The 11,294-nt window shown below is 36.7% G+C and overlaps 1 protein-coding gene across 1 annotated transcript; it reads left to right on the forward strand.

Moving 5' to 3' along the window:
- The first annotated feature begins 440 nt into the window (after positions 1-440).
- Positions 441-10,803, forward strand: LOC124593871 (inverted formin-2-like). Its single transcript, XM_047132221.1, has 16 exons — positions 441-562; positions 890-971; positions 1,488-1,575; positions 2,004-2,059; positions 4,267-4,314; positions 4,711-4,831; positions 4,957-5,072; positions 5,316-5,475; positions 5,639-5,849; positions 6,186-6,781; positions 7,009-7,322; positions 7,450-7,566; positions 7,661-7,827; positions 9,761-9,870; positions 10,040-10,215; positions 10,612-10,803. The coding sequence occupies exons 1-16, from the start codon at positions 441-443 to the stop codon at positions 10,801-10,803; spliced, it is 2,676 nt and encodes an 891-aa protein (XP_046988177.1).
- The last annotated feature ends 491 nt before the right edge of the window (positions 10,804-11,294 follow it).

Here is an 11,294-nt window from a genome sequence, read left to right on the forward strand (position 1 = left end):
CAGGAGGTTGACCAGGGATGGGTGCAGCCCGCAAGGTAAACACCCACTATTCTATCGTTGTTTGTCGTAACTGTAGCGTCCTTAGTAAAGTGTATGTGTAACGAAATTCCCAGAAAAGATCTCTTTTTGGGTGTGTGCGTTCAGGGAACCCCTCGCACTGCGTTGCGCGTGGTTTGCGGCTAGGTTTTGAACTGTAGAACTTTTCAAAGGATCCATCGTTTGCTTAACAAAGTACACGAACTCTTCGGAAGACCATAGGAGGCGTGATAGAGTCATGTGGGTTGTGTGACAAAACGCGTACTACACATGTTTTAGAAGGCATAAATCTAGCAGTTTGCTGGAGATACATGGCAACAAGTGTGTCATAAGGTCAGGTGAGCACGCGATGTTTCTGATTAGATATGCGTAAATAAACGGTTGGAAATTCACTTACCATTACAATGTATGGTACTGTGTTAAGAACACGTCCGGCTCTAGTTATTTTACTCTGGGACAGAGTTGGTAACGTCTTAGTAACCGAAAATGATCAACAGGAGAATAACTTAGTGAAGAGAGAGAATGAGTAAGTATCAACACTCAATGCCTACAAATGAACTGATTTGCGAGTTCGTCACAAATTCGTGTTTTCTCCGTTAACTCACTCTGAACCGCACGTTTATGGTACAGCCACTGCATCTTTCATGAAACAGATAATAGGGCAACTGGTTTAAAAACGGTCAATAAGTAGATATAAACTAGTACAGGAAAAATTATTTAGGCTGCGAACTTATTAAATTCTTACAAATTGCTAAGCACTGTACACAGCTGAGAATGAGCTAGACCCTGACTGTGGTTCATATTCCGTATTACAAACACATAAAATCGATCAGTTCACTGATTTCTTTTATAGTCCTACTACAAAATGGGCTATCAAACAGCTACACACTATTACGAGACGTCTTAAATGCACGTACCGAGCAGGTTTCCATATGGTAATTTGTGTGAGTTGAGAGAATTCTCTTTGTGTGAAGTCCCAGTTTTTGTGCGTCTGCGCCTTTGCATCCTACGTCCTGGTAGTTGCAAAAGCATGCAGTGTAGTAGTTTAAGTCTTCTCACATGTACCTCTTCACGGTTTTGGTATCTTTTGTAACTGTTGCATACTTCGTGAGGTGGGAGAGAAGTTCATCATTTGACGCATTGGCAAGGTAGTACGGGATGCTATTCGAGCATTGTTGATACGGTGCACATTTTCGTGGTCGAAAAGATATAATAATGCTTTTATACTGCGCTGATGTGAAACCGCTACTAAGGCAAGCAGAGGGAACTTCGTTGAAGTTTTGTGGAGCTACGAACACCATGTGACACCATTACCCGAATTATAGCACGGAAAAAATTACTTCTTGTACGCTACTTCCACCGCTGCCGATAGGCAAACTTCAGTCAGTCAATGTTTATAGTCACAGTCTATACAGGAAGCTCTTAAGTAATTTCGTGGATTCGTCCTGAAGGGGAGTGCTTGGATTATTAAACTGCGTAGTAGCTTAGACCATATCAGCATTTCTGTTACCCTCTACCGTGTTAGACATGTAGATGCATGTATGTAATAGTCATGAGTGCAGATCTTGCAATTATATCGTCATAGAAAGAAGAAGTCAAAGAGTAGGTGGGTACTTGCAAGCGAAGTACCTTTTGAAATGAGTTATTGATGTGATATTGTAACTTTCATTTGCTTGATTACTCTTTATCCTTGCTAAGCTGCTATTTTTGAGGCGCTGTTTTTGAGCATATCATACAGTTTTGTAGGCGAGCAAAGACAGACGTAGCATCTGCATTTACCACATTACATTAAGCCACACTTGAATACATTGTATGTACAATAAAGAAAACAGGGTTACAGTCACATGGAATGTTGTTACCTATGCCATCAATATTTTGTTTAATTTTCATAACTCATACATACTGTATATACACTTCTTTTTACATTTCAATGATTTAAACAAGAACTAATTACTTTTTTTCCTCAGTTGAGTTCAGTAATTCGTTAAAAATATTTTTGTATCCTTCATCTGGAGCACTCAATGTAAGTTTGAGATTTTATTATTTTATGTAAAGGAGGTGTTTATCAGTCGCTCTCCCTCCCATAATCTTCTGAGATACACACACAATGAGTGAACTCTTATGATGTTATGGTGTACAAAAGCTCGCCTACGGGACTATCTGGGTAGTTTTGTTATACACCTAACTACTTTTTTCTGAATGTCAAATATTCTTTTTAAGTAGCTAGCTTGTATATTTTCTCATATAGGACCTGAGTAGACCATTCGTTGGACTACAAGCCCATAGAACTATATCCAGAGAACATTATCATCTACAGCTTTTGCTTCATTGTGCACGAGGGGAAGGATGTCCTTTTGTTTTAGATACTTAACTGCTTTTCCAGTATTTGGGACTGCTTCCTTTGCAAGCTTCACACAGTCTAAGAAATCTTATGTATTGAGGAGTAATAGTATTTGCCTAAGGAGAAACCTTATGTCATACAGTGGCTGACATTTTGTAACTCAGATCTCTAACTGGCTACACTGTACTTCAGAACTCTTGCATTTATGTTGTATGACTGTAGAGTGATTTCAGGTTTCATTCTCATTTTTCTGTACAACTCAGTTAAGAGAGCATTTTTCAATTGGGTTGAAAATAAATTATTTATTTTGTAATCTTGTATAGAATCACTACAGCGTCATTAGAGTAGACAATCATATATGTTTACTTAAATATGCTGATAATTATTACAACAGCACAACACATAAATGGCAATTTAATTTCGTTTCACTGCAATTTGTTCTTTCTGACATGGGGCAAAACTTCTTTTCCTTGACTGTCCCTCGATCCTGGATTTTCCAATGTATGAATGAAGAACATGAAGCTTCACACATGTTGCATCCTAATTTCATGAAAATCTGCAGTATTATACTAACATGGTTTTATAAATTGCAGGCTTGTTGTTGCTCAGAAAGTTGGCCACCACTTCTCTAAAGAAGACCCAAGCTTATTTTGGGGTGCTGCATCTCAGTCATTAAAAATGGAACCCTTACATAATCACATTGCTGTCCTCCTGTTAAGACCCCTTTTTTGCAGGAACGGGTAGAGGAATCAAGCTGAAATTTATTTCACATACTAAGGAGCGTGATCACTTGGCAGCTGGGAAGTTTAACCCACTAATTCAGTGCAATCACAAGATACAGCCATTTATGTTACATATTTCAATACTTGCAAACTCATTCATCAATATGTACAGGGTACTTCCCGTTGACCTAGAGTCACAAATTTCAACAAGAAACAAGGTCTACAGTACAAGTAAAGAAAAATATATAAAAATTGTTAATTTGTAATTATATTACACAAAAATATTTTTTTGCAATTTGTTGCACATCTGTGTGTCCATCAGTTAAGACTCCTTCTTTCCAGCAATAACATGAAGTTGAAATTTATGACAGGTACCAAACTTATGACAGGTACCAAGGTCCACTGTCCCTTGGTGGGGAAAAAACTTAGGCTTCTAAGTCAATGCAATCAAAAGATACAGGCATCTGTAAAGAACAGTTAGGGGTCTCAAGTTGAAATTTATGTCAAATACTACAATCTACAGTACCTTGAGGTGTAAATAATTTAAGCTTCTAAGTCAATGCAGTCAAAATATATGGATACATGTGTCAATCATCAGAGCTATTTAGATATATGTTGGGCCTGGTGGTTTAGTAGTAAAGTGTATGCCTGGAAACCAAGAGGTTGCAGGATCGAGTCTCAGTCAGATTATCGGTTTTTCAGTTTTTGTTTTAACCCAATGTTCATCTATCTGAGTCACAGGAAAAATGTGGTTTGGATTCCACATCACACTGTAGGTCACCATACCCTGCTTGGATAACAGATAAGAGCGGCAGGTTGGGAATACGCAAATCGCTGACCTGGTGTCCGATACAAAAACTTTCATCAGCCCATTGAACCAAATGACATTATTTTCTATATGCAAGATACGTTTTCAAAACTTGTTACCTTCTATTAATGTCTTGTCCTTATTAACAATTATGTAGCTACCAAAAACATGACAGAATACGTTTTGGGTGTTCAAATACTTGTGGCAACCCATTTCTAAGTAACAGCATAACTATGTTTAACAACATAAGTGTAGCCTCACAACACTATAACATGTCATCAATGACAAAGTTTCCTACTTAACAGCCAGATGTGTGCGGCAACTGTGGTGTGATTCAAACAGTCAAATGCTTTATATAGGTCCATGAAAATCCTCAAAGTCTTCTTTTAGCTGTTACTAAACTCAGAGTACGTTCGACTAAAGAAATCTGTTGGAACCATTATTATTGACCTCCCTTCTCTGAAACCATGCTGGGACAGGTGTAGTATTTTAAATTTAGTTATAAAACTTGCAGTTCTACTTTTTGCCATCATTCAAATACTTTTACAAAAGCAGATCAATAACACTGCCTTGCAGTTTCCCAATTTACTTATGTACCGTTTCTTAAATAGTGGATTTGCTTTATTCACTTCCACTTTATTCATTTATTAGGTGATACATAACACTGTCTACGGCAGAAGAATGTTTGATTTTTAGTTGCCTTATTATGTTTGAAATTTTTTTATCAGAACTGGGTTGGATGCAGTAGCTGCTGGCCAAGTATATGTATGCAGTATTTGTATCTGAGTGGTAATACTATGTAGAAAGCAGATATCAATATTCTGCTACGTTCACACAATTATATTATCACAACCGATTCAGTTTCTGTCAAAATAGCTCTTAACAACAAACCCCTTTGTGCAAAATATATCTTGCTACACCCATGTAGTTTACCACATTTATTGCAATTGCTTGAGTGCAATTAAACTAATTGTCCAGTGATTATCACAAACCATTGTACTATTTGATCTGAAAAATGACTTCAATATGATTTCCTTCCTCTGTTGCAGCACTAGAATCTCAGAACATCACGGTTAAAATGCAAGTTATTGAACTTCTCTATGCTGTGTGCGCATATTCTTCAAAAGGACATCAAATGGCTCTTCATGCTCTACGGCACTTCAAGGTAAATATTTTGTTCTTCCATTTAGACACTCAGTAATCATGAGGTTAGAAAGCAAACCTGCCTTAAGTCAGTCAGTTGGTCAACATGATGTCGCTAAGAAGTACATAGGTTTAAACTAACTGCAATTCCATTATTTTATGAGTTCCCTGCTAAAAGAACAAACTATCAAGGCACGATATTTTCTAACTGCATATGACAAGTGATGATTCATGATCAATGCAAATATTTTCCTTCTGTGCACAGGTTACTTGTGATCAGAAGCATGGGTTTGACATAATAGTGAGTGAACTTCGTAACACAAAAAATGTTGAATATCAGACAAGGCTGCTTTCTTTCATCAACTGCCTAACACTGGGCTGCCACAATGTCCACAAGCGTGTGCAGATCAGGAATGAATTGCTTGGTGAGTAATTATTTATTCGTATTTCTAGCTGCCTTTGCTGTACAGTGAATGTGTGGCTTAAAAAATCTGTAAAGAATTACCAATAGTATTATTACCCTGTTTGTTATCTCAAAACAGAAAAATGTTACATCTGAAACACATACAATATGTTGCGTATTCCTAGGTCGTGGGCTTGGACCAATCCTGAGTTCACTAAGTGCAACTGATGATAAGGAGCTACAGATGCAAGTTTCAGCATTCATTGATTACCAACACAGAGATGAGATGGAATTAGAATCAACAAAACAACTAACTCATCATCAGTTGTTTGAAGCAATATTCGAAAAGGTACACATTATTGTCCTTATTGCTACTGATAAACAGAAATACTTGTGGTTAGTGTGTGTAACTTCCATTAGTAAAAGTACCCATGTGTATTGTGCCACAAAGAGAACAGTAATGAATTAATTTTTTTGTGTCTGTTAACAGATAGCAGATACACCACATGCTGTCAGGTTCCACTCCATGCTACAAAAAGCTTGCACAGCTAGATCCAACAAATCCAAATGTGTAAGTTATCAGAGCTTAAATTAAAATGGAAATACTTGGCATAATGTTTACCTTATGATAAGTATAACTATGCATGCAATGTCTGTAACCCACTGATGTGTGCATATATTATACTACTAGACCTTTCAAGTAAAATAAAGGCAAAATTTATATGATTTCAGGGACAGTGTGTGGGAAGCACTTGACTCTCTTTCATCTGAAGCTATAAAACCTGGGTTTTCTATCCACAAAAAGCCAGCACGCACTCAAAAATATCATGAAAGAAGAGCTGACAGTATTATCAAAACACATTCTTTTTATATCCTTAATACAAGCACAGTGTCTACGCAGACCGAGGTGGAATATACAAGAGAAGTAAAGCAACTTTGTGATAATGAGAAACAGCATCAGTTGTCACCATCAGAAGCAAAACTGTCATTCCCAGCACCACCTCCTCTTCCTCCACCTCCACCTTGTCTGCCACTGCCACTTATTTCAGTGGTGTCATCAGCTATTCCATCAGCTTCAGGGGTGCTATCACCTTCATCACTTGGAGGTTACAGTTCTCAACAAAAAAATTATGTACCTCCACCTCCTCCAATTCCCAATAGTGACAGCTTTGAAACACTGATGTTACATAGGAGACATTCACTTCCAGCACATTTACCAGATTCTGCAAGTTTGTGGACACCAGTAAAGGACAAGTCTAACACACTACCACTGCCCAAGCGGAAGATGAAAACCCTAAGCTGGACAAAGATTCCAGTCTCTATGATAGGTAAGAAAAATGATGATTTACTCACTTCATGGTACTATTAAGTTCATTACAGTTGTAATAAATACAGAAGATATAAACAAATTTTAGATTTGTTCCATAAAATGTGTAGTAATAACCACACTGACAGCAATATGTGTGGTGATTTTATTCATCTTCTGTAGGTAAACACAGATTTTTGATTGTTTACTGCTGGCAAACAGTTCTAACAGAATTCTAATTCTTTGCAGGTGAATCAGTATGGACTGAAATGCAGAGCGAAGCAAAGAGTCTTAGAGTTGATTTCAAGCAAATGGAAGAACTGTTCTGTCAGAAAACTGCTACTGTGCAACATCGAAAGTCTTCTCCAGTAACACTTCCAGCACCAATAACTCCCAAGATCACTTTACTGGAAACCAAGAGAGATCTGGCAGTAAATATTTATCTAAAACAGTTCAAATTGGGAGGGAAAGCAGTCATAGAAGTTATAAAGAACCTTAAAGGAGGTGATATAGGTCCTGAGAAACTGAAAGCTCTCTTGCCACTACTTCCCACAGAAAAAGAGGTAGGCCTAATGTATGACAGTTTTAATTTTAGATCATAGTAATTAATACAATTAAAACACAATACATACTATTCCACGGAGCTCAATAATTATACATTAACTGAGAGAGTTGTCTTATCTGTTACAGCTGACTTCAGTCAGATGCTATTCTGGAGATCTGGATCGTTTAGGAGAGGCAGAGAAATTTTATCTTCAGCTATCAGAAGTACCTTCCTTTGTCCTCAGGATTAGGGCAATGTTGCTTGTAAGTAGAAAGTCATGTCTCCATTATCAACATCATATTGCCAAAATAATAATAATATATCCTGACTCATTTATGTGCATCAATTAATTTGCAGAAAGAAGAGTTTCCTTTAAGAACATCTGAACTGAGAGAACAACTAAATGCCGTTGCAGATGCATGCAATAAGCTGAAGGCTAATAAACATTTGAAAGAATTTCTAGCACTAGTACTTCAACTTGGAAATTTCATAAATGCTGTAAGTATTCCTAACATGAAGCTTTTGTGAGAAGTAAATTGATAAGTTAAAAAAGGAAAAAAAATGTAAGGTACTCAAGTAAAATGTCTCCTGTGTACAGGAATATACAGGGTGATTACAGTTAAAGTTAAACTTTCAAACCACCGTAGAAATAAACACCACTGGTTGGAATGACGTCAAATTGCAACATAATGTTATTTGAGAATGGGGAAAATGTAAGGCAGAAGAAAAATAAATAGTTGCAAAATGTAGCAATAGGTGGCGCTGTAAGCATCATATATTTAATAGTGGTTGGCTACAAATGACAAATTAATCATACAACAATGCCTAAGGTATATGTTTGTCATTAAACAAACTGTACTACTCAGTTTGTATGGGTGTACAGGTGTGATACTGATAGTTACATAAGCCCATCCACCACAGTAAGATCATATCACATCGGACGGGAGAAATCAGCATAAAAAGCACTTTATTCTTCTGCCCTATGTTTTGCCCCTTCTCTGAATCTATTCCGTTGCATTTTGATGTCATGCTGACAAGTGGTGCTATTTCTACAACACCCTGAAAGTCTAACTTTAATTATAATCACCCTGTACATATTGGGTGGACAAGAACACATTGTTGGATATAACAGAGGGAAACATTCCACATGGGAAAATATATCTAAAAACAAAGATGATGTGACTTACCAAACGAAAGCACTGGCAGGTCGATAGACACACAAACAAACACAAACATACACACAAAATTCAAGCTTTCGCAACCAACGGTTGCTTCATCAGGAAAGAGGGAAGGAGAGGGAAAGACGAAAGGATGTGGGTTTTAAGGGAGAGGGTAAGGAGTCATTCCAATCCTGGGAGCGGAAAGACTTACCTTAGGGGGAAAAAAGGACAGTGTGCGAATGTATACCTGTCCTTTTTTCCCCTTAAGGTAAGTCTTTCCACTCCCGGGATTGGAATGACTCCTTACCCTCTCCCTTAAAACCAACATCCTTTCGTCTTTCCTTCTTTCCTGATGAAGCAACCGTTGGTTGCGAAAGCTTGAATTTTGTGTGTATGTTTGTGTTTGTTTGTGTGTCTATCGACCTGCCAGCACTTTCATTTGGTAAGTCACATCATCTTTGTTTTTAGATATATAGAACACATTGTTGACAACATATGGGAGTTTGGGTCAGATAGCCAAATAGCAAAGCGACCACTCGTGATAAGCAGGAGATCTGGATTCAAGTTCATGTGCAGCACAAATTTTCATTGTTGTCATTCCCCTCCACAGCTGATAGTTTTCCATATTCAGAACTGCAAATACATTTCTTGTATTTCATAATGGCTGTAGTTGCTGCTGTGTCAGTTCCTTCTGACATATACATGTGGCTGAAGGAATATAGCATCATAATTCGGAATAACACAGGCATTGCAATATCATATTTATCCCCTGACACTTTGCAAGAAACTTTCAAGTAAAATGTATCCCCTATACGGGATAGACATAGTGGATGTACAAGTACATGTTGTAGACAAATTGTTGACGAAAAATATATGTTTGGGCCTGGCCATGTGCTATCAGTTTCCATTTGTTTCTACTTGAGAATAATACACACCATTTGAAAACATCTTTAGCATTCAAGAATATTTGTAGAAACTCTAGAAAATCAAAGGACAATTTTCATGTTTTTTTTTTTTTTTATTTTTAAAATTACATTGATATGAAATAACGAGATGTTCTAGTGACCCCCATAATGTGAAGATGACTACTTCAAACACTCTTATCTCCGCGACAGCAACTGGTACCACTGCATACTGAATATATAATGACTGTAATGTGGAATAGGTGAACTTGCATCCAGAGTGCTCGTTACTACATAATGACATATTAACAAAACGCTTGTGTTTATAAAACAAATAACAAAATAATTACTTCCAAACAGAATGTCTGAATGAAAGATGGTTTACAATGTTTCAGGATATCAGTGGAGCTGCTCCAGGAAGAAGTGATGAAACTTATTAGTGATGTCAAACATGTTGCATCACAGCTGAAGGAAGATACAAGTGGAATCAGGGTGCAGTTCAAAGGTAATGAACACAACTTCCGGCACTGTTAATTTAAATAACCTTGTTGCATAAACAAGTACTTCTTCATCCCATAGTCTCCGATCATGATATAAAATAGATCTACAAATTATTCTCACTTTAGAATTTGTGCTTGCTATTGTTAAAATCTGTTTTGCTCTTCTTTCCACAGATTTCTTTAAGGCTGCTTTGAAATGCAGTAATGAAATTCAGCAGGCTATGAATAAGGTGAAGGCTTGTACTCATGCTTTAGCCAAACATTTCTGTGAAGATCCTAAGAAATTCAAGCCAGAAGAATGTTTCCATTTGTTTGCTGAGTTTTTTACCATAATTCAGAGAGTTCGACTGGTGAGTTTCTGAGCTTAATTTTGACACTTTCCTTTATATTATCATTGCCATTTCTGTTACACTTTCAGTCTATAAAATAGTGATATTTGTAGCCATCAGAAGCTGGAACACTGCTGGCAAGTAACAATAAACTTCAGCAGCCATGGTGCAATTGTTGATCATTTAAGGTATTAGGAAATAGACATGGAATATTGAAAATGCCATTCCAAAGGCCAACTGCATAATAATGTCTTTCTGCTCTGATATTCTCAGACATCAGTCAGTTTTACTAACACAGTTAATTTTGTTCAACACATGCAATTTATTGTTTTAAGTAAGAAGTAAAATAATGCTTACTCATTTAAATTTGTATCTGACTAACATTACTTTGTACTGAAAATGCAAATTTTGCAACAGGAAAATGAAGAGAAAAGGAAATCAGAACAACAGCAAATTCAAGAGCAGATGGAAACAAACAAACTAACTGCAAACGGAGGTAGAGGCAGAAAAAAGTTTTTACCACATCGACAATATACTGCAGCTAAACAGATTTTAAGGGATATTTGCAGTAAAAATTTCAAATTACGTCGAACTGAAGCTCAGTACTGAAAATTTAGTGCTATGAAGTGGAAATTTGTACGGAATCATTGTGAAATATGACGTGTGAATTAATCTCATAAGTATGTAACTGACTTGTTCCTTCATACCTAGGACATGACACATTTAATATCACGGCTCAGTATCTCTTTATTGTCAGTGGTGCTTAGTCTACTATTTCAATGTGTTTTGCAAACATGACTTGTCCATATATGTAAATGACTTTATAAATAAGTTTTTTTATAATTAAATGATAGAATCAATGTTCATCTATTTCTTTTAGGGTAATTTTCAAAGAAATCCATCACATCCTTTCTTTCCCAGCATTGTACACAACTCTCATCCACACCATTAATGCAAGCCTATCAAAAGTAGCGAACTATAAAAGATAGATAAATACATCAGCTACTGAGTCACATTTAATTATTTGGAATTTACAGATGGGTGCATATAAAGCAACAGCTTCAACTTTAAACTATTAATGTCATTAACAATGATGGAGT

This window comes from Schistocerca americana, chromosome 1 (assembly GCF_021461395.2).
Source record: "Schistocerca americana isolate TAMUIC-IGC-003095 chromosome 1, iqSchAmer2.1, whole genome shotgun sequence".
Lineage (NCBI taxonomy): Eukaryota > Metazoa > Arthropoda > Insecta > Orthoptera > Acrididae > Schistocerca > Schistocerca americana.